This window comes from Adiantum capillus-veneris, chromosome 13 (genome assembly GCF_014529385.1).
Source record: "Adiantum capillus-veneris isolate H3 chromosome 13, ASM1452938v2, whole genome shotgun sequence".
Lineage (NCBI taxonomy): Eukaryota > Viridiplantae > Streptophyta > Polypodiopsida > Polypodiales > Pteridaceae > Adiantum > Adiantum capillus-veneris.
Genome location: NC_140943.1, coordinates 36,637,605 through 36,660,581, shown reverse-complemented (window position 1 = coordinate 36,660,581; position 22,977 = coordinate 36,637,605). Strand labels below are relative to the sequence as shown.

The 22,977-nt window shown below is 44.8% G+C and overlaps 1 protein-coding gene and 1 pseudogene across 3 annotated transcripts in view; one reads left to right on the top strand and one right to left on the bottom strand.

The window, feature by feature from the left end:
- Window positions 1-21,992, top strand: part of LOC147443817 (potassium transporter 4-like) — a 46,446-nt gene extending 24,454 nt beyond the window's left edge. For all 3 annotated transcript variants that reach the window (XM_086526613.1, XM_086526615.1, XM_086526614.1), the window contains exons 5-9: window positions 19,445-19,705; window positions 19,843-19,895; window positions 19,976-20,090; window positions 20,362-20,616; window positions 20,696-21,992. In XM_086526613.1, coding sequence (XP_086382739.1) covers window positions 19,445-19,705; window positions 19,843-19,895; window positions 19,976-20,090; window positions 20,362-20,616; window positions 20,696-21,798 — 1,787 coding nt within the window. In that variant the 3' untranslated portion in view covers window positions 21,799-21,992. The remainder of the gene's footprint in view (window positions 1-19,444; window positions 19,706-19,842; window positions 19,896-19,975; window positions 20,091-20,361; window positions 20,617-20,695) is intronic.
- A 637-nt stretch (window positions 21,993-22,629) lies between these two features.
- The window catches only part of LOC147443816 (uncharacterized), a 108,366-nt pseudogene continuing 108,018 nt past the window's right edge, over window positions 22,630-22,977 (bottom strand).

The following is a 22,977-nucleotide window of genomic DNA, read 5'->3' as shown; positions in this document are numbered from 1 at the left end:
TAAGTTTGAACCCTTTGCTACTCACAATCTTATACTGCCTTGGCATGTCTCAAATAGCAGTTCTCATTTCAACACTCACATTTGTAGACACTTCATTATTCAATAACACTGTTGATCGCCTGCACGAGCCCCCCCCCCCCCCCCCCCCCCCCCCCCCCCCCCCCCCCCCCCCCCCCCCCCCCCCCCCCCCCCCCCCGGGCATCGACTTGCGGAAGCGTAGAGCAATGGGGAGAACGGAGAATAAGAGAGAGAGAAATGAAATGAAATGTTACTACTACTAGAATCCATCCTCATCCACAAACCCATCTCCTGTGAGGTGGACAAGATGCTCTCTATAGAAAGCCATCTTCGTGCCCAACTCCTGTGGCCGCTCTATCTATGTCCTCCTGGTATCCAGCTGGATCAGGTCCTGACGAATAAGTCTAGTAATCTCCACCCGTGTAAGAGACATGGAGGGTGTCCGAAGAGAGTACTGGAAAGGGGGCAGCCTGTCCATGGTGAAGCCATGCATCTGAAACCATGATGTCATCTCCCATCCGTGAAGTGTGAACAAATCACATTCAAACTTTCCTAGACAATGAACTTTGAAACACATCCTGTCCATAATCCGGACAACAACAATGAACTTGTGTACATATTCACAGTGTTTTTATATGTTGCGGTGGTTCCTTGCCGGATGCATGTCCCTTGAATCCTGATGACCCACGGGTTCAAACATTGATAACTTGAACTCCAACACATGGGTCCAAATCATTTGTAAGAAGCTTTGTTTGCCCCTAGTTGCCGCTCACAAGCCTCTCCCTGGCTGAAGCTAGTTGCGGCAAGTGCCACCTGACTAGAAATTTTGCTTCATGGCCACTGTGGCTGCCACTACGTATGCCATGCTGATCTCCTCTGTCAAATCTTATCCTTGATATCTCTGTAAGGCTTGCCTTTGCCTTTTTCCTCTTGTGAGTTCTTGCTTTTGCCTTTGGCTTCCCGTTCCCGAGTCAAACAAAGCGTCTCCTCTCGAGGCTCGTGGGTACCAAGGCAGCTAAATGAGCACTTGCCCTACGGCCTTGTCAAGCTTGCCTTTGCCTCTGTCCTCGAGCAAGCTCGTGCCTGGTCTCCTCAAGAGATTCTCCCTGTGTCTGCGTAGCTCTAACAAAAACAACACAAGGCATCTTTGATCCTGATATATCTCATGACTCTAGCCAACGGTCCAAAGCCATCTGTCAATAGATAGTGAAAACGGCCTTGTATCTCATAGCATACTGGACAATGACAAATGTGATGTAACTCTGTCTCTGGCTCTATATGACACAACTGGCATATCCTGGCTTCTACTGGTACTCTCCTAAATCTGCCAGTCTTAATCTCTAGCTGATGCGATGATGTGCGCATTTGACCAATAGCACGTATCCCATAGGATAGATTAGTGTCTATATAGGTCGGTCTGATCACATATCCATCCTCTATTATTTGAAGGAGATTCTCACTATGGTAAGCCATCTTCATGGCCAACTCTTGTACCGGCAATATCCATGTGCTTCTTGGGGGGGGGGGAGAGAGAGAGAGAGAGAGAGAGAGAGAGAGAGAGAGAGAGAGAGAGAGAGAGAGAGAGAGAGAGAGAGAGAGAGATATTGTGTTAGACCTTGCACTCATGGCTGCCTCACCTATCTTGCACGCTATCCTGCCCTCACGCACATCCGCCACGTAATTTACTTATGGAACCTGCACAAAGGTTAAAGCCTGCAACCGTATGTGAAGCCTCAAATTAATTAAACCTTCGTGATCCCTCTAAAGGTGTGAATTGAGCGTACGCTGCTTGCTGCTCCTGCTCCTGCTGCTTCGCTCGCATCTCGCGTCTTGATGGTCTTGTGCTTCCAGGGTGCCACTACGTTGCTACCTTGCTTGCTGTTGCTTCTATGTGCCGTCACACGGTGACACACCCTTTGTAGGTCGCACAGGTTTCTCTCTCTCTACAGGTTCCTCTCTCTCTCTCTCTCTCTCTCTCTCTCTCTCAATATGTCACTGCCCAGTATACTATGAGATACGTGGCCGCTTTCACTGTCTATTCAGAGAGGGTTTTGGGCCACTTTCTAGAGTCATGAGATACCAGGATCAGAGATGCCTCGGATTATACTTACTGGAGATTCGCAAACACAGAGAGGACCTCTTGAAGAGGGGCACAATGAGAGAGATCCAGCGACAGCGGAAGATCATAGATTTATTTCAGTCATAGACAGAGGAGTTTGAGCAGCCCCCACGGCATCTTTCAAGTACAACTTTCAGATGACTGTCGTTCCAAGACTCTCTAAAGCCGCTCTTCTATTGTGGCTGGGACTCGTTTGTTGGTTTAGAGCATTGGACACCAGACTTTGACATTGAGGAGTTTGATCGCTAGCAACGGATCTCTCGTTTTCCAGTCACTCATTTCTTTCCATCCCTCCCAGTCCATTTCTTGGGATGTCTTACTGGCGTAGCCGCTAGGGGCCAGGTTATACGAGAGTCACTGGCTACGAAGATTGGTTCGCCATGAGTCTAGGTATACGTCTCGGGTGACACAAATGGCCGGACATTGTATGACTAGTTTGAAACAGCTGACGGCCGAGAGTTTCACTTGCAACCTTGAAGGGTAGGTTGCCACGAGATGGTCGGGCCAATTGGCACAGAAATTTGGGCAGTAAAAGGGTGTCTAGGTGTTCCTAAATTGGCTTTATCTTACAGAAAAATAATTCTAAATGAATTATTGGATTTATAAGTGAGAGGGTTTGCTCGCTTGGAACACCAAGGAAAAATAATTCTAAATGAATTATTTGGAATTTTAAGTGAGAGGGCTTTTCTCACTCATCCGAGTATAGAGTATTCTTAAGTGCGTCATTCAAAGTAATGACGGGAGCATTGAGAACGGGAATATCTGTAAGGCCACCAAGAACGGGTACTTCTGATGCGTCACATCGGATGAGTGACAAGGAGCATCGGAAAGAAGTATCCGACCATCCGGGAACGGACATCTCTGATGCGTCATAGGATGGGTGACATAGAGCATCGTGAAGGAGATTGTACCGTAAGTTCGGTAGGAAAGGACTAGGTGATGGGTATTCCTGATGCGTCACAAGGTGGGTGACGGGTGCATCGGAAAGAGAATATCCATAGTCCGGAGGAAATTCCGAATTGTGTTGGAATTGTGCACAAGGAAAAAGCAAGCACTTGAATGAAGATGGGTTCAGAGGAAACTTTGAGGAAAAACAAATGCTTTCTGAGAAAGCGGGATTTCTTTTCGGGAAAGCAGATGCTTTCCCGCGAGGAAGTCTATGTTTGCATTGCAACTGTGCGTGTGATTGCATCCAGGGACGCCTGGAAAGTGCTGTGAAAGCATTGTTTTTAACTTATAAGGTTTTATTGAGTTTTTGGGCAGGTTCAGACTATTTTTAAAATACGCCGGCCGCCCACTTAATAAGTGGGCAACCATCTGATAAATAAGGCAACAGATCAGCCAGCGTTTTCTCTCTCTTTTTTTGGCAGAACAGAAAAGAAAAGAAAAAAAAAAAACGGCCGCGATCTCTACGCGAGCAGCTATTCGTGCCTATAAAAGCATTACATGCCCTCACTCAGAGGGGAGGACCAATCTTTGCAAGGAGGAGATGCTGCTGCAGATTTCAGCCGTAAAGAAGACGTTGCCGGTGATGCCCATGGCTGCCCCAAGTGTACCAGATGTCGCCAAGATCTAGTGCGCGAGTTCCCTCGCCAAGAAGTGCCTACGAAGCGTGTTTCCATCGCGACAAGTTGCTGTTTTTCTCTGTTTTCAGCCCATAAACGTCGTAGACGGGGCTGATTTACGAGAAGGAACCCGAGAACACACCTCTTTTGTGTGTAGGATTGGAAGAGAGGATTTTCTATGGAGAGATCTCTTCCGAGGAATTGCTTTTCGAGAATCGAGTTGCGTTTCGAGCGTCGAGACTTTGAAGGTAACGATTTTCATGTTCTGATCTTTGAGTATTTGATTGCAGGTGTACTTCCTCTTCGTGAGGGAGTAGGAGCAGAGGAAGGCATGAGCCTCTGCACAGGAGAAAAGCGCTCTGAGGAACTAGAGCCAGATCAGCCCAAGGGTTTCGTACCCGAGTTTGGGAAGTAGATCCACGGATCGGAGAGAGGTAGTCTCTCAAGTTGTGATCCGGAAGTTGGGATTCCCAAGTAAGGACTTCGTGTCCGGGAAAGCAGAGTTGTTCTGCGGGAAGAGGACTCTGGAAAGAGAGTTGGAAAAGAGTTGCAGGGATGCCATGCCCTGAGTTTGGAAGGTGAGATCTAGAGGCGAGAACCTTGATTCTCGAGGAATTGGAATAAGGAACGGAAGTTCCTTGGAATAGGGTTTTGCCCTAGGAATCGGAAGCTGAGGCTTCCGGGAACCATCAAGTCTTATTCTAGAACGAACGTGGTAATACGTTCGGTTCAAGTGCTTGTATAGACTTCTCCTCAGTAATAAAGATACTATTACGGGGGGGGACCAGCCCATCTTCTGGTCCCCAGTTCTGTGTCGATCTTCTCACTCTCTATCTCTCTCTCTCTATGTATTTCTCTCTATATCCTCTGGCTTCAGTAATAAGTGATAAATCCTATTTATCCGAATGTATTTTATATTGTTATGCGCTCCCGTTTGTGACAGTGGTATCACAGCATGGTCTCCTCTCTTTCTTTGTAAAGGAGGACGATTCTGGGAAGATACGGGAAGAAGCCATGACAAGCCAAGAGAGAAGTAAGGAGGCGGAACCCTAAGTCCTGCAAGGAAAAGCTCGCAGAGTTGGATTTTTTTTTTTTTTTTCTCTCTGCAAGAAGTCGACAAAAGGCTTGGGATTCTCTGAGAAGGCGACAAGAGCATGATGCTCAAGAACCTAGAGAATCCAAGGAGCGGAATGGCTTGGGATTCTCTGAGAAGGCGACAAGAGCATGATGCTCAAGAACCTAGAGAATCCAAGGAGCGGAATGCTCGAGATCCTTCAGAATCCAGAAAATATCCATGAACGTCAATCCAGAACTATAGCCATGAAATCCCGTCATTTCGGGAAGGATATGAAGAAGGTCTCTAGACCTAGGAACACTCCAGTGACCAATCAAGTTTGATACTTTTGACGGAAGGGAAGATGTCCTGAAAGCTACTGCTTTCATTCGACAGTTTGAAGTTGCCTTTGCAAACGACAATTTCTGAGAAGCGTCGAAGGTGAGGCATGTGACCAAACACCTCAAGGGGATTGCAAATACTTGGTGGTATACCAAAGCTCTGCAAGGAACTTACAACAAGACTTGGATTCAATTCAAGGCTGAATTTTCAGACAAAATGTTTTTCCTCTACACTTTGAGGAAGGCATCTAAGAAGATTGGGATCTATTTGCCCAATAGGAACACGAGCGAGTCAAAGCAAGCAGTGGTTCACTCTTGCCAAGGTAGCTCCATTCTTGATCCTCTCTAAGGAAGGAAAGATGAACAAATTTAACGAAACTTTTGCCCAAATTTTGTAAACCCATCTGCAAAATACTTTGCAGTAGATGGTGGAGACAGCAATACAAGCTGAAAGTGTACACCTCAGTGTACATAGAATCTAATCCCCACAGTGGGACGGGAACCATTGAACACGGAAACAATGAATTTTTGTTACCTCTCCTCGAAGGATACGTTGCTATCCGGAGAAAGTTTGGAGTAAGGGAATTCAATCTAACTCCTGAGTTTTTTGAATAGAAGACCCTCAAACTTCAAGTGAGAGGGCAGGTCTGATCAAAGTTACGTCTTTGAGGAAGTTACAAAGCTCGTTTTCTTTTTCGCACGAGGATTGCATAAGTCTAGCCAAGACTGATCACTCTTGAGTGCTTATGAGAGTAGGGTTGAGTCAGAACATTGTTTTATACGATGAACTACTTTGCTTAACCATCCGGAAGGTCCATAATTGATCTGGTATCCGGTAATTCTTGAACAGATTACCTGCTACTGCGGGCAGGAAATTATGAAGGAACCATTCTGAGCTTTCAAGCAAAGAAAAGCTTTCATGAAGCTTGAGTACTCTTTAAGCCCACACCCCCTACACAGTAAGGGAAGATATGGTAGTGCTTATTGCACAAGTGAATGAACACTCTCTTTAGGAGGGAAGGAACAAGCGACAACTACGGCCTGTGCTTGAGGAATCCAAGGATTAAAATCCTAGATTATTTGATGAGCGGGTTTTGCTCTAAGATCGAGCCAAGTGATCATCAAGTTGAGCGTCTTCGCTCTAAGGATCTTACAAAGGGAAGGTAATTTCCCAGGTTCACCGAAACTTTAACACAACTTAAGAATTATGTACACTTTTGAGTACATGGATAACACACGAAGATGCAGACCTATGCCAAGGAACTGGACGAGAGTTTGTTTTACTCTCTTGGGCGCCTTTTTGTGCGCAAGGATATTCTGACACGAGAATCTCTATTTGAGATGTGTTCGGTAGAAGGAATTTGAGTTTCTCTACGGAGAAGAGGTTTTCCGATGGTCGTTGATCATTGAGTACGCTATGTGCCTTTACCATTACAGTAGCAACTTTTGGTTGCGGTATATGTTTCTCCATGAGTAGATCAAGTAGCATTTACATGCTGCTGAAATAAATTCGAACTATTATGTTCGTAAGAATATAGTTCGCCAACCATTTCAAAATGGTAAGAATTACATATGGGAGAACATCCCTGAGAATCAAAGAGGGTTCGCTCTATTGTGAACCGGGTTTGAACGTACGTTCAGAAAATGCTATGGCTAGAATCCTATCTGCCTGAGATTTTGCAAATCGTCATTGATGCTCGCAAGGTGAATCATTTTTTATGATTTTGTAAGGAAGAGACGCTAATGGGCGTCGGGAAATCACTGCTGGTGGTAATAACTCGCAGGAGGAAAAGATTGGAAGGAAGTGCCGCCGTGCACAAAGAATCTTCGGATTGGAACCGTCCGCCTACGTTGAGTGACGGTCCGAAACAAGAACCTTCTTTAAGGTGATCGCAAACTTTGTTTGTGAAAGAAAGACATCGAGCTTAATGCTCTATGACTTTAGCATTCCCTATGTGGGAGGACACAAGAGGTTTAATACCCTCTAGACTAACAGTGTAGGATTATGCGCAAGGACAGATACCTAGATTGATTTCTAGGAGGATTATTCTTCTCGGATTGAGAAGGTGGATTTGAGTTAACAGACTCTCGAATGAGGAAACGTTCGATCTGTTGGAAAGACGCGAATGACGAGTTCTTCCACGGCTCGTAAGTTTGATGATTGGTGAAGGATATCCTCAAGGTACTAGAGGAAGGACATGAATCGGTAAGCTAAGTATTGAATTATTAAATTTTTGAATTTTTGTTTAATTTAATTTTTAAGTTCTCTTTTGAGAAGGACTAGCTCAACTCACCATTGAGCAAGATTTGGAATCTTTTCGGTTTCTCCCCGGCAGTTCAGTTGGACCTCTACAGTTGAGGACAACTGTTTATAAGTGAGAGGGATGTTGCTAAATTGGCTTTATCTTACAGAAAAATAATTCTAAACGAATTATTGGATTTATAAGTGAGAGGGTTTGCTCGCTTGGAACACCAAGGAAAAATAACTCTAAATGAATTATTGGAATTTTAAGTGAGAGGGCTTTTCTCATTGGACACATCCGAGTACAGAGTATTCCTAAGTGCGTCATTCAAAGTAATGACGGGAGCACTGAGAACGGGAATATCTGTAAGGCCACCAAGAACGGGTACTTCTGATGCGTCACATCGGATGGGTGTCAGGGAGCATCGGAAAGAAGTATCCGACCATTCGGGAACGGACATCTCTGATGCGTCATAGGATGGGTGACATAGAGCATCGTGAAGGAGATTGTACCGTAAGTTCGGTAGGAAAGGACTAGGTGATGGGTATTCCTGATGCGTCACAAGGTGGGTGACCGGTGCATCGGAAAGGGAATATCCATAGTCGGGAGGAAATTCCGAACTGTGTTAGAATTGTGCACAAGGAAAAAGCAAGCACTTGAATGAAGATGGGTTCAGAGGAAACTTTGAGGAAAAACAAATGCTTTCTGAGAAAGCGGGATTGCTTTTCGAGAAAGCAGATGCTTTCCCGCGAGGAAGTCTATGTTTGCATTGCAACTGTGCGTGTGATTGCATCCAGGGACGCCTGGGAAGTGCTGTGAAAGCATTGTTTTTAACTTATAAGGTTTTATTGAGTTTTTGGGCAGGTTCAGACTATTTTTAAAATACGCCGGCCGCCCACTTAATAAGTGGGCAACCATCTGATAAATAAGGCAACAGATCAGCCAGCGTTTTCTCTCTCTTTTTCTGGCAGAACAGAAAAGAAAAGAAAAAAAAAAAACGGCCGCGATCTCTACGCGAGCAGCTATTCGTGCCTATAAAAGCATTACATGCCCTCACTCAGAGGGGAGGACCAATCTTTGCAAGGAGGAGATGCTGCTGCAGATTTCAGCCGTAAAGAAGACGTTGCCGGTGATGCCCATGGCTGCCCCAAGTGTACCAGATGTCGCCAAGATCTAGTGCGCGAGTTCCCTCGCAAAGAAGTGCCTACGAAGCGTGTTTCCATCGCGACAAGTTGCTGTTTTTCTCTGTTTTCAGCCCATAAACGTCGTAGACGGGGCTGATTTACGAGAAGGAACCCGAGAACACACCTCTTTTGTGTGTAGGATTGGAAGAGAGGATTTTCTATGGAGAGATCTCTTCCGAGGAATTGCTTTTCGAGAATCGAGTTGCGTTTCGAGCGTCGAGACTTTGAAGGTAACGATTTTCATGTTCTGATCTTTGAGTATTTGATTGCAGGTGTACTTCCTCTTCGTGAGGGAGTAGGAGCAGAGGAAGGCATGAGCCTCTGCACAGGAGAAAAGCGCTCTGAGGAACTAGAGCCAGATCAGCCCAAGGGTTTCGTACCCGAGTTTGGGAAGTAGATCCACGGATCGGAGAGAGGTAGTCTCTCAAGTTGTGATCCGGAAGTTGGGATTCCCAAGTAAGGACTTCGTGTCCGGGAAAGCAGAGTTGTTCTGCGGGAAGAGGACTCTGGAAAGAGAGTTGGAAAAGAGTTGCAGGGATGCCATGCCCTGAGTTTGGAAGGTGAGATCTAGAGGCGAGAACCTTGATTCTCGAGGAATTGGAATAAGGAACGGAAGTTCCTTGGAATAGGGTTTTGCCCTAGGAATCGGAAGCTGAGGCTTCCGGGAACCATCAAGTCTTATTCTAGAACGAACGTGGTAATACGTTCGGTTCAAGTGCTTGTATAGACTTCTCCTCAGTAATAAAGATACTATTACGGGGGGGGACCAGCCCATCTTCTGGTCCCCAGTACTGTGTCGATCTTCTCACTCTCTATGTATTTCTCTCTATATCCTCTGGCTTCAGTAATAAGTGATAAATCCTATTTATCCGAATGTATTTTATATTGTTATGCACTCCCGTTTGTGACACTAGGCTCGGTTCAAAGTCATTTAGGCCCCACGCGACACTTATAAGTTGGTGGGTACTAGGAAATCAAATCAAAAGAGGCAAAGTGGACACATGGTGGCACCAGGTCAAACTTTCAGACTTGCATCAAGAGTGGGCACCCAAATTGAGAGAGGAGGCTGATTTTGCACATAACTGAACTTCAGTGTGTGTGAGTAGTGGGTGCAGGTGATCACATCTTTAATGAAAAGCTTGCCTTCTCCCTTGTCTTATGTAGCACGATGATCCCGCTCTTGTGCATATTTCTCCCCCTTTGAATACAGAAACGTGATGCCCCACTCGAGGGCTTTTCATCTGTATGTACAACTGTGTGGGTTCATGTCACAAGCTGGTGACGTGGCGTGGCAGTACACATAATCACACACACATGCCGATGGGAACCGGAAATGTTAACGCTGCTGGCAGTTTCGCAAATTGCGGAACAGATGACACGTGGCAGCCTGTAGGGAATTCTGTGAATTATGGCACGTTTGGCGGGCAAACCAGCGGCAGCCTTTGTGCGTGGCTTTTTCTACGCAGCGCAGCCTTTGCTCTTGCTTTATTCTACGTAAGCCGGAGAGAGAGAAAGAGCTTTAAATTTTAAAGTTGCTGTAATTTTAAAAGCCTATTTTTAGAGGCACTTTTTATGTGTGCAGCTTTTAAAAGAAGCTTTTGGGCCTCTGCTTTTGGCATCCCTTGTACTCTTTAAATAAGCAGACAGGGCCTCATAACTCAGGCCATGTGGACGCAGAGTCTGAGTGTGAGCGCCTGCCCGTACTCTTGTACTTTGAACACAGATTAAGACAAAAAGAAATACCGAAAGGGGCGCCAGTCTTTGGGGCCAATATCTCTAGGTACGGAACTCCGCCGGGCCAGTCTCGAATCAATTGTGAGCTGTGAACCGTTTGAAGTAATTATTTGTGGTGTCGTGGTAGATTCTCGACTTGGAGTGTCCAAGTCTGTTACAGTGGTATCAGAGCACGACCGATTTCTCTACTATGGGAAATCCGATCCCTAATTTTTTTCCGCGGCACCTATGGCTTCAGGCAAAGATCAGTCAACTCCCTCGCATCCGGAGATGCGGGAATGGATCACAACGAAAATTCAGGCAAGGAGTATGGCCCGCCTCGGCCTACTCAGGCGGAGCGTCGAGAGATGGAGCGTCAACGATTGATCGGCGACGCAACAAAGATGATGCTCAATTTTGCGAAGGATCCAAAATTTGCAAAATATATGAGCGAGACTTCTTTCGAGGAGGTGCCCACGCAGTGGTAGAAGACCACAAAACCACCACGAAAACCCGCTCTCAAGAAACCTCCTACTCCCAAGAAGTATACAGAGAAGGAATTAGAAGAGGTGGTTGATGCACCAATTGCTCAGCTTTTTGACGCGCAGAACAAAGCTAAAAAGCATGGCAAAAAGCAGAAGAAAGGCACTGACTTCCCGGGTTATTTGGGTCATCAGTCTACTTTTGAAAAGGCAAGAAAGCAGAAGAAGCGTGTTCGATTTGAAGGAGTACCCAATTCTTCTTCTTCTTTTTCTGACAATTCTTGACTTAAGCGAAGAAGGCAGAAAAGGTAAAAAGCGAAGCAAAAAGCAAAGCTTCCGAAAGGGAAAGAAAAAGGCAAAGAAGTCTAAATCTCGCCCTGTGATTGACATTTCTACTGAGGACTCGTCTACAGACAGTTCGGACTGTGATGACAGCAACTTTTACGCAAAGAAGAAGAATTTTGCCAAAGCCAACCAGTATGACTTTCTGAAAGACAAAAGCAAGAAAGTCCGAGAGTTTAAGAAAGGTGGACAGTCAATTAAATTTGACATGTTTTCTGGTCATAGAGATGCTTCAAAGGCTTTGTCTTTGTTACAACTGTTTGACATTGCTTTCGCGGGAGGGTGTTACTCAGAGCACTCTAAGATTCGGAGAGTTGCCTCTTACTTTAAGGGGAATGCTCAAACTTGGTGGTCCATGCTTCTATTAAACAAGATTGCGTCCGTTAAATGATTGAAATTCAAGAGGCTTTTCATTTCTTCTTGGCTAACTCGAGAGTATGAACGCTATATACGAACTGCTTGGAACCATCTTCGGATGACCAAGAAGGATAGAATGGACGCTTATTGCGAGAGATTCTGGAGCTCTTTTCTACCCGCCTCTTCATTTAAGAAGATCTTGTTCAAGGAACAAATTGAGCAGTTTACCTTGGGTCTTCTTACAGAGATCCGAGATCACTGCTTGGAACAAAAGTCAACTTCCATTCAGGAGTTGATGAGTCATGCGAAACGGGGTTTTGCCATTCACTCTGGCAGTCACACCTACCCCACTGATGAGATCATGACACAAAGAGCCGAACAAACTTCGACAAATGAAAGTAGAAAGAGGAAGAGCAACCTAGAAAAGAAAGACGCACGACCCAAACTCACTCCACAGGAGAGCTCGCTACATCAGGGAAGAGTGCTTTGGATGCGGGGAAACTAGACATATCTCTGCGAAGTGCCCTAAAAAGACATAGAAAGAACAGAACGACAAGGACGACGAAAGGCCTGAGAGTTCGAGAGCAGTTGAGGAATGTGGAAGAAAAGGCAAGATGAAAACAGGACTGGTTCCAGATTGCGTGGGTACCGATCCCTGCAAGTTGGATGAGAGTATAGAACTTTGCCGAGCTTGGGGCAAAGTGAAAGACCAAGAAGCCCCAATCTTCTTCGATGGAGGAGCCAAGGCCAACTTCATCTCACCGGAATTGGCGGCGCGGCTCGAGATCACTCCCGATCGGATGGGACCACTTGCGGAGGCAGTTCTAGCGGCACCCGGCAGGGACGTAGCCATAATACTTGTCATTGGCAAACTTCAGTTGCATTGTTAGGGGTATTTGGGGCATGAGGACTTTTACATAATGCCTTTGGAAGGTTGTGATGTCCTCCTGAGAATTCCCTGGTACCACAAGAACAACACCGTGGTCGACTATCGGGCGAGGAAAACGACATTGACCACAGAGAAGGTTAGAACCATTGTACTTGATATTAAACTTAAGGGCGAGTCTGTTCCTATTGTATCGGCTTCGGCCATTTAAAAGTTAAGTGAAATCCAGTCTGTTTGTTTACTCGATCTTTTTGAAAGAGTTGAGTGATAAGGATATGACAAATATGTCTGAACTTGATAAAGAATGCCAAGTTTTTCTCCACGCTCATGCGATTGCTTCTTAGAGGGCCTGCCAGGCGAGTTACCACCTGCTCGTCTTGAAGATCATATCATTGAATCACACCACCGAACCGGCCACCTTACCGAACCGGCCACCTTACCGTGTGAGTCGAGCCCAGAGCGAAGAGATTATGAACCAAGTGAAAGACCTCTTGGAAAATGGTCTTGTCCAGTCTAGTACTTCATCGTATTGCTCTCCAGTGTTGTTGGTTTTGAAGAAAGACGGATCTTGGAGACTGTGCATCGATTATAGAGCTCTCAACAAAATCACCATCAAGAACAGATTTCCGATTCCGAGAATCGATGATATACTTGACCGACTTCAGGGATCCTCCTGCTTTAGCAGGATCGATTTGAAAAGTGGATATCATCAGATCCGAATCGCGCTGGGAGACGTCTACAAGATAGCCTTTCGGACGACTTTTGGGTTATTTGAGTTTTTGGTGATGCCTTTTGGCTTAACCAATGCTCTTGCGACATTTAACCGGATGATGGACATGATTTTTCGAGAGTACAGGCTATTTCTTGGCACTTTCTTTGACGATATCATTGTTTTCTTTAAGAATGAGGCAGAACATAGAGATCATCTGCTTTAGGTCTTTGAGGCATTATGACATCACAAGTTAGTGATAAATGCGAAGAAAAGTGATTTTTTCCTACCAGAGATACACTTTTTTGGGACATTGTGTCAGCAGCAGGAGTGCAAATGGATCCGGCCAAGATAGAGACTATCCGTGATTGGCCCGATTTGAAGAATGTCCATGAAGTTAGAAGCTTCTTGGGACTGTGTTCGTACTACAAGCGGCTCATTCGAAAGTTTGCACAGGTTGCTTCCCCTTTGCATATCTTGACACAGGAAGGAGTCCCTTTCTCGTGGGGACCCACAGAGGTGACTGCCTTTCAGACTTTGAAAGAGAAATTGACTATGGGACCACTTTTGACTTTGCTGGACTTGCAGAAGTCATTTGAAGTATATTGTGATGCTTGTGGTCGTAGTTTGGGTGCGGTCTTAATGCAAGAAGGCCATGTCATTGCTTACGAGATCCGATTGTTCTCAAGGCCGGAATTGACAGCACAGATTTATGAGAAAGAGCTTTTGGCGGTTATCCATGCTCTTACTCAGTGGCGGCACTACCTACTCGGAGCGGATTTTACTGTCTTTATAGACCATCAGAGTTTACGCTACTTCTGAAGCAGCTATTGGAAAAGCAGATGCGGTGGGCGAACAGCTTGTCACAGTTTCACTTCCAGATTGTCCATGTGCAGGGACAAAAGAATTTGGTGGCGGATGCTTTGTCTCGGAAGCCGTTGGTTCTGGCTATTTCCGCGATACGTCATAGGAGCTTCGAGGATATGGTCGATCAGTATGCCACAGATACAGATTTTGAAGATATCTTTTACACGGATACGAGATGGGGAGACATTAGCGGGATATTCCATTCGGGATGGCTACTTGATGAGGAAAACCATGTTGTGCGTTACGTAGCCGTTGAGGGAAAAGGTTATGACTGAATGCCGTTGTCCGCCTTTTACGGGTCACCGCGGCATTGCTACCACCATGAAAGGGGTAGAGAGATATTTCTTTTGGCCGAGACTCAAGAAGGATGTGGACGAGTTTGTGCGTAGGTGTTTGGTATGCCAGAAGGTCAAGTTTGACAGGCATAAAGCACAGGGATTGTTACAGCCTTTGCCCATACCCACCGCCCCTGGGAAAGTATTGCAATGGATTTTATTTTTGATCTCCCGAGAACACAGAGTGGTCACAATGGTATCTGGACTTTTATTGACAGATTTAGCAAGCAGGCTCATTTCATTCCAGTGAAGAAAACAGTCAAGCCGGATCACTTAGCGAGACTGTTTGTGGCCCAGATTTTCAAATTACATGGCATGCCCGAGACGATTGTCTCCGACAAGGACCCCAGATTCACGAGTTTTTTTTGGAAGGCAATTTGGGAGAACATTCGCACGCGGTTGCAATCTTTCCACCTGCCGATTGACTGGCAATCTGAGATTGCTAATTCAGTGGTTTTAGATTTATTGAAGTCTTATATCTTGGATCAGAAGACTCAATGGGAAAAGTATCTACCTTTGGTGGAATTTTCCTACAATAACACTATACACTCTTTGACGGGGAAGGCGCCATTTGAGATTATTGAAGGTGTTGTGAAGGTTCCACCCTTCCTAAGCACGAAAGATAAGATTTTTGAAGCGGATGAATACACCCGCGACTTAGATACGGCTTTTGCCAAGGTCCGCGAGGCTTTGCAGAAATCTCAGGAAAGACAGAAAAAGGCAGCAGATCGCCATCATTGTGATTTGAAATTGAAGGAGGATGATTGAGTGCTCTTACGTTTTGAGAAGGCACGCCTGAGAAAGAAGAAGGGAAAGGAGAGGCTTTTTCCAAAGCTTAGTATGAGATACTACGGACCTTTCCAGATCTCCGAAAAGATCAATGATGTCTCCTTCCGACTGAAACTACCCGACACTTGAGGATTCACATGCATTTCATGTGAGTCTCTTGAAACCTTTTAAAGGTGACGTGCCCGAAGATGGGGAGCCCGATGAGCAACCCGAAGTAGGGGAAAACCTTGTTCCTGAACAGATTTTGGCACATAAGGACAAAAAGATTAAGGGTAAAGTAAGACGGCGGTTCTTGGTTAAATTCAAGAACTATTCTGCATTAAATGCGAAGTGGATGGAGGAGAGGACCTAGCAGATACTCCTCAGATTGTGAAACTTTACCTTGAAGCTTTTGGTTTAGCATAGTCTACTCCAAATGGAACCCAGAAACCAACTTGGCCGCAGATCTGGTGCAGTGGGATGCACAAGAGGGGAGTTACTCCGCTCCTTTGTCAACAGATGCCTTGATTTTTAGAATACTAGAGTCACTGATGTCTCTTTGAGATTCAGGGATACTGAGAGCTGACAGTGTTTTGCTGTATGACTTTATGAAATGGAATTCCTGAATATGAAACTGATTTGTTCTTGACTTTTTTTTGTAACTGCAGGAATTGATAGATGAAATGACTACAGCATTTTGGTCTAATTGATCTCGAATGGACATGGTTGCAATAGGGGTTAGTCAATCGGGCATCTATGACGTCTTGAGTGGATCTAGATGCGATTGCTAACAGCATTGCCGATAAATCATGGTCTAAGATCCGAATTAATGTTGAATGTCATGTGATGTCTTGTGATGTCAAGTGATGTCCTGCGATATTGTGTGATGTGACTGTCGATTGGTACATGTGCTAGATGTGTGTTCATAGTGCGTCGGTACTAACAGTCAGTGTTTGCTAAAACAGTTTATGGCCTCTATCTGTTTTGCATGCGTAATCGAGGGCGATTACAATGCTTTCAAGAGGGGGGTATGTCACAAACTGGTGACGTGGCGTGCTAGTACACACACACACACACCCCGATGGGAACCGGGAATGTTAACGCTGCTTGCTGTACGGCAGTTCCGCAAATTGCGGAACAGATGACACGTGGCAGCCTGTACGGAATTTCGTGAATTCCGGCGCGTTTGGCGGGCAGACCAGCAACAGCCTTTGTGCGTAGCTTTTTGCGTGGCTTTACTACACAGCGCAGCCTTTTCTCTTGCTTTATTCTACGTAAGCTGAAGAGAGAGAAAGAGCTTTAAATTTTAATGTTGCTTTAATTTTAAAAGCCTATTTTTAGAGGCAGTTTTTATGGGCAGCTTTTAAAAGAAGCTTTTGGGGCTCTGTTTTTGTCATCCCTTGTACTCTTTAAATAAGCAGGCAGGGCCTCATAACTCAGGGCATCTGGATGCAGAGTCTGAGTGTGAGCGCCTGCCCGTACTCTTGTACTTTGAACACAGATTAAGACAAAAAGAAATACCGAAAGGGGCGCCAGTCTTTGGGGCCGATAGCTCTAGGCACGGAACTCCGCCGGGCCAGTCTCGAATCAATTGTGAACTGTGAACTGTTTGAAGTGATTATTTGTGGTGTCGTGGTAGATTCTCGACTTGGAGTGTCCAAATTTGTAACAGTTCATGCGTGTTTGCCGAGGCAAGAGCCTCTTACACAAGTAATGGATTAGCTAATTGCTAATCCTCCGCAGGTACAGGTGAATTCGGAGAGATTTCTCGTGAGAAATCTCGTCCGATTCAAAGGGCAAGTAGCCCTACGCGTGCGGGAGCTGGAGGGCTTGCTTCGGATGCGACTGCCACACAAAACGGAGCCCAAAACAGTAAATTACAGCCTGTTGTGCTGATTGATCCCCTAATATCCTTAGGAGCTTTTGGGAAGCTAGGGGATCATTGTACGTGTCACAAACAGGTGACGTGGCATGATAGGGTTGCAAACCAGACATTCACACAGGCTCTCCCTAGGTCATGGGCAACCTTGGAAAATCATCTGAAATGCTGACGTGACTGGCTGTACGGCAGCCCCGGAGATTGCGGAGAAATTGGCCACATGTCAGTTGTACGGATGCCCGCAAATCGCGGCGCTATTTGCGGCAGCAAGTGACAAGTTTTGGCTTTTCTTTATTCTATGCAATGAATTGAGAGAGAGAGAGCTTTACTTTTTAAAAGCTTTGCTTTATTGGCTAAAGAGAGCTTGTGAGAGAGAGAGAACAAGCTTTTGATTTCGAGCTTTTGGGACTCTGCTTTTTAGCATCCCTTGTAAGCCCTTTAAATATGTGGGTAGGCCTCTCACAACTCAGGGCATCTGGACGTAGAGTCTGAGAGTGAGCGCCTGCCTGTACTCTGTACTTTGAACACAGATTAATACAAAAAGAAATACCGAAAGGGGCGCTAGTCTTTGGGGCCAATATCTCTAGGCACGGAACTCCGCCGGGCCAGTGTCGAATCGATTGTGAACTGTGAACTGTTTTGAAGTGATTGTTTGTGGTGTCGCGGTAGATTATCGACTTGGAGTGTCCAAGTCTGTTATAGTACGGGTGTTGGTGTATTTTCGGGGCAGAAAACGGAGAATTCAGCATGCTGCAAATTCTCGCCAGGTTTGGGAAAGTGTTAGTAGGAAATCAACTCAAAAGAGGCAAAGTGGACACATGGCGGGACCCGATCGAATTTCCAGACTTGCATGAAGAGTGGGCGCGTAAATTGAGAGAGAGGAGGCTGATTTTGCACATAAGTGAACTCCAATGTGTGAGTAGTGGGTGCAGGTGATCACAGCTTTAATGGAAAGCTTGCCTTATCCTTGTCTTCTGCAGCACGATGATTCCGCTCTCTTGCATCTCTCTCCCCCTTTGAATATAGAATCGTGATGCCCCGCTCGAGGGCTTTTCATTTGTATGTATAGTTGTGTGGGTTCATGCGCGTTTGCCGAGGCAAGAGCCTCTTGCATAGGTATTGAATTAGCTAATTTCTAATCCCCCACAAGTACATGTGAATTCGGAGAGATTTCTCGCGAAAATCTCGTCCGATTCAAAGGGCAAGTATGGATGCGACCGGCACACGAAATAGAGCCCAAAACGATAAATTACAGCCTGCTGTGTATTTTTGCAGGTTTAGGGTTTTGACCCTAGTTGATCCCTAATACCCACAAGAGCTTCGGGGATATCACTATACAGGTGTTCTGGTGCATTTTCGGGGTAGAAAACAGAGAGTTCAGCGTACTGCAGATTCTCGCCAGGTTTGGGAAAGTGCTCGCGTGCGCCGGGAAAGTCACCTTTGTACGGTGATTTGGTCTGTGAAGCCTCCTAGTGCGGTTATGTTGCCGAAATTGGGCTAGAGTAGGCCGTTTTCATCCCGGTAAAAGCCGGACAGCTTGTAGGAACTTGCAGGTTTTCTCCCAAGTTTGATAAGAATAAAGGAATACCGAAAGGGGCGCCAGTCTTTGTGGCCTACTGGGTGTCGTTGTCTGTTTGGAAGCACTCTAGTTGCCAAGCCCTGTTTTGTTTGAAGTGCTAATTCGAGTCACAGGTTTTTTCATGCAGTTTCTCTGCATGGTAAAATTCAAGTAAAGTTTTGGGTGAAAGCTAAAGTCTACAGCCCTACGGGCCGGTTTCACCAACCTTTGCATAGCATGCATATTCTTTTGTTTCTATGTGAGCTTAGCTTAGAAAACTCTTTGTTATGTCGTAATGTCGCCATGACTTGGCCATAGCTATGAAGAGGGGGGTAAGGAGCTCATGGTCATAGCACTAGAGGGAAATGATAATGAGGATAACACCTCAAGGCGAGGCTCTTTAGATGCCTACACTAGTCCGGCTACCCACGCTACTCTGCATTGCTGCCCCACCATTAAACCTTAATATACTCAGCCCACACTATGGACGGTCCGCATGGGTCCTTAAACTATTGATGATATAAAATGTTTTTTAACCATCCCTCAATACTGATTAAGAGTAAGGTGAGGTAGCATTGAGGTGGCAAAAATCAGGATTGATTGTGGAAAATTACTTTTACACAGATCTTGTATCGACCTGGCTAAATATGAAAGCACTCTCTTCACAAGCACATGCAAAACAGACACCAATGTGCAAGGTAAGAAGCACAAGTGCTCACAAAACTCTACCACAACTGAATGTGAAACTGCAGGAGGCTGTTAGATTACCATTTTTTCAGTAGCCTTTTTCTGGAGGTTTTGCATCATTTAGCAAGAACAACCCAAGCCAAAGCAATAAGCCAGCTGCTACTTAACACCTTCAAGAGTGCTTGCAAAGCTACAGCATACATTTGCTACTGTTATCCAGACATCTACACGGAGGATGGAGTTCCATTGGGTGAAACATTGGAACTGTTTGCTATGAATGGATTTATGATGCTAATTTAGTCTTCAAATTTCTAATGCAAAAAAATGTTTTGTGCAGATGTGATTACAATTTTAGCCTGTTTTATACTCATTTGCCTTTTTAGTGTGCAACATTATGGCACACATCGAGTTGCCTTTCTGTTTGCCCCGGTGATACTCTCATGGCTTCTTTGCATTGCTGCTGTTGGCATATACAACACAATTGTTTGGAATCCTCATGTCATTCAAGCTATGTCGCCTTTCCATCTCTACAAATTCTTTCAGTTAACAGGCAAAGATGGATGGGTATCTCTTGGAGGCATTGCTCTTTGCATTACAGGCATGTCTCTTAACCCTACCTTACAATGTTTACAAGATGGCGGAAAATTTACCAAACCTACCACGACCAGTCTGTCAAGCTGCATTTTTATGCCGAGTTCACTGCCTTGTACAAATAGCAAGCATCCTTGATTGCAGGAACTGAAGCCATGTTTGCAGATTTGGGGCATTTTACCCAGTCGTCAATTCGGGTACTCTTTAAAATGTTTCTGGTTTGTTTTTAATCGCTTTGAAGTATAATGTGTAAACAGGCAAATGGTTTTAAATACAGGTCGCTTTTGTATCCGTGGTTTATCCTTGTTTGCTTCTCTCGTATATGGGCCATGCCGCATATTTGTCAAAGAACCTGCTGGATATTGAAGGAAGTTTTTACAAGTCAGTACCAAGTTAGTGCTTCTATTTCAGTCCTCTGTGCCCAGACATAACCACTATGCATTAGGCACAAATGTCACCGCACCCTCGTGAGGTGCAGAAATTCATGAGGATATTTTCGGATAAAAAATAAAAGCCAGTGAGCCCGTTTTCAAATTTCTCACTGCATGTCAGTCCTGCCAATGAAGTTCATGGATTTGAGATCAAGATGCTTTTGGCTTTCTAAATTACACTCTTGTTTTCTTTCGTCTGGTTAGATGAACTATGAATGGATATGTTCTGTAGATTTTGTATATTGGCCTGTCTTTGTGGTTGGAACACTGGCTTCAATTGTGGGAAGTCAGGCTATTATTAGTGCAACATTCTCCGTCATCAAACAATGCCATTCTCTCAGCTGCTTCCCTAGGATCAAGGTTGTGCATACTTCAAAACAACTTCTGGGTCGAATATATAGCCCTGAGATAAACTGGATTCTAATGATCCTTTGCTTAGCAGTGACGGTTGGCTTCCGGGACACGACAGCCATTGGAAACGCTTACGGTAGTATATTATTCTCATATGCAAAAGAAAATCTTTTGTCTCCTTAATGTACTCTCATTGAGACCTTTTGTGTTTCTAGGATTTGCTGTGATTACGGTTATGTTGGTAACGACATGCTTGATGACACTTGTGATTCTGCTGGTATGGCAGAGAAATATAATGCTAGCTGGGTGTTTCTTTGCATGTTTTGGACTTCTAGAAGGGCTTTATTTCACTGCAACCATCATGAAAGTGGCAGAGGGTGGCTGGGTTCCTCTGGTGCTCGCCTTCCTATGTATGTTGGTCATGTATGTTTGGCATTACGGCACTGCAAAAAAGTACGAGTTTGATCTTCAAAATAAGGCCTCAATGAAGTGGATACTAACCCTGGGTCCAAGCCTCGGCATTGTGCGGGTCCGTGGGATTGGCCTCATATATACAGAGCTGGTCACTGGGGTACCTGCTATCTTCTCCCATTTTGTAACCAATTTGCCAGCATTTCACCAAGTACTGGTGTTTGTTTGTGTCAAAACAGTACACATGCCTTATGTCACATTAGATGAACGATATGTGATTGGAAGGATTGGGCCAAAGGAGTATCGGATGTATCGTTGCATTGTAAGGCACGGGTACAAGGATATCCGGAAAGAAGAGGATGACTTTGAAAATCAGCTGGTAGCCAATATTTGTGAGTATATCCAGAGAGAAGCAGAGCACAGCACCACTTCGATTGACGATTCCGATGATGGTCAGTTAACAGTGATAGGTAGTCTAGATTTGAGTGCTTTGAAGATGGTGGTTTCCGGCAGTGATCATGATAATACTGATGATGCTGATGGTGGCTCACAGCTGCATACCTTTGATGATGAAACGATGTCCTCTTTGCAGAGTTTGGAAACTGTATTGCAGCTTCCAAGTAGTCAGCAAAGACGAAGGAAAGTTAGATTTGAGCTGCCACAGCAGAGCAGCATCAGTCCTGCAGTTCGAGATGAGATGTACGAGGTGATCGAAGCTAGCAAAGCAGGTATGGCTTACTTTTTAGGCCACTCCTGCGTGAGAACAAAGAAAGGCTCTAGCTTCCTGAAAAGACTGGCTATTGATTTTGGCTACTCCTTTCTGAGAGAGAACTGCAGGGGGTCAGCTGTGGCCTTGGGCATTCCCCACAATTGCCTTGTTCAGGTGGGGATGATTTATTATGTGTAGGGCATGAGATTAGGATCTACCTACTTTGTGTTACGTAAGGAAAAACAACACCGTATTAAGGAAACATACACAGCTTGCCTGAAAACAGCTCAACTCCTCTTCACTATAAGTTAACTTGCATCCTGGACATTCCTTATGTAAAAAAAATCAAAAAATTATGAGAACATCCCTGAAATTTGTGGCAATTCCCAATATATCCTTGTACCAATTTTGAGTTGGATTGCTCCAATTTCTGCTTTTTAAAAAAATTAAAAAATCCATTTTCAAGTGTTTTAGACAAATATTTCACCAATGAGCTCACAAATAGAACCATAGTTTTTCCATACATCAACCACACGCCGGAAGCACACAGGTACGAGAGTACAGATTAGACTACCTGGAAGTTCCACACGTCCATAGCCTACTACATAGGATGTTTAAAAACCTACATACAACACCACCATGTTTAAAACTTATACACAAACACAAAACCATAGAAACTTTAAAAATTAGAATTTAGACACTAGTTTGTTGCTCAATCTGCACACGGTACACTGATCAATCAATGACTATCATGATTCATAACTCAAATTTGACTCGCTAAGGCCCAAAGGCATGTAGACAAAGAACAAAAAGTGGAGAGATGGAGCCTCAAAGTAACGAAGTAGCCTCCAAACAAAAAGGAGTCAAGGTTGTAAAAGCAAGCCAAAAAACATTTAGGAGTGTAGTCTCTTAAATCCAAAACATAAGTAGAGACTAGAGGTTAAGAATCTAAGGTGTACAGTCAACATCATAAGTAGAAGTCCAACACCATAAGCTAGTGGCCAAGCGTAGTGAGCTCTAACTCTCACCTTAGCTCACATCCTCATCGTCATTAGCGGCGCCGTCATCACCACCATCATCCTCGTCCTCGTCCTCATCCTCATCCTCATCACACCAACTAAGCATGATGACCCAATATGACTGGTACCAACAATGGAAATAGGCTCTATCGCATTTGTAAGACTCTTTGCAATGGCCTCCTGAATCTCTTGCAAGGCAAGCAAGCAATCCTCATCTTTTTTTTTATCGAGCATTTCCAATGTGACCTCCATTCTCTCATAGATGTGCTCTTTGATTTTGGATATGAGCCTCAAGTTTGTGTGTACACAAGCTTCTCTGAATGAGATCGGAGTAGCCTATTTCTTCTCTTGGTATGAA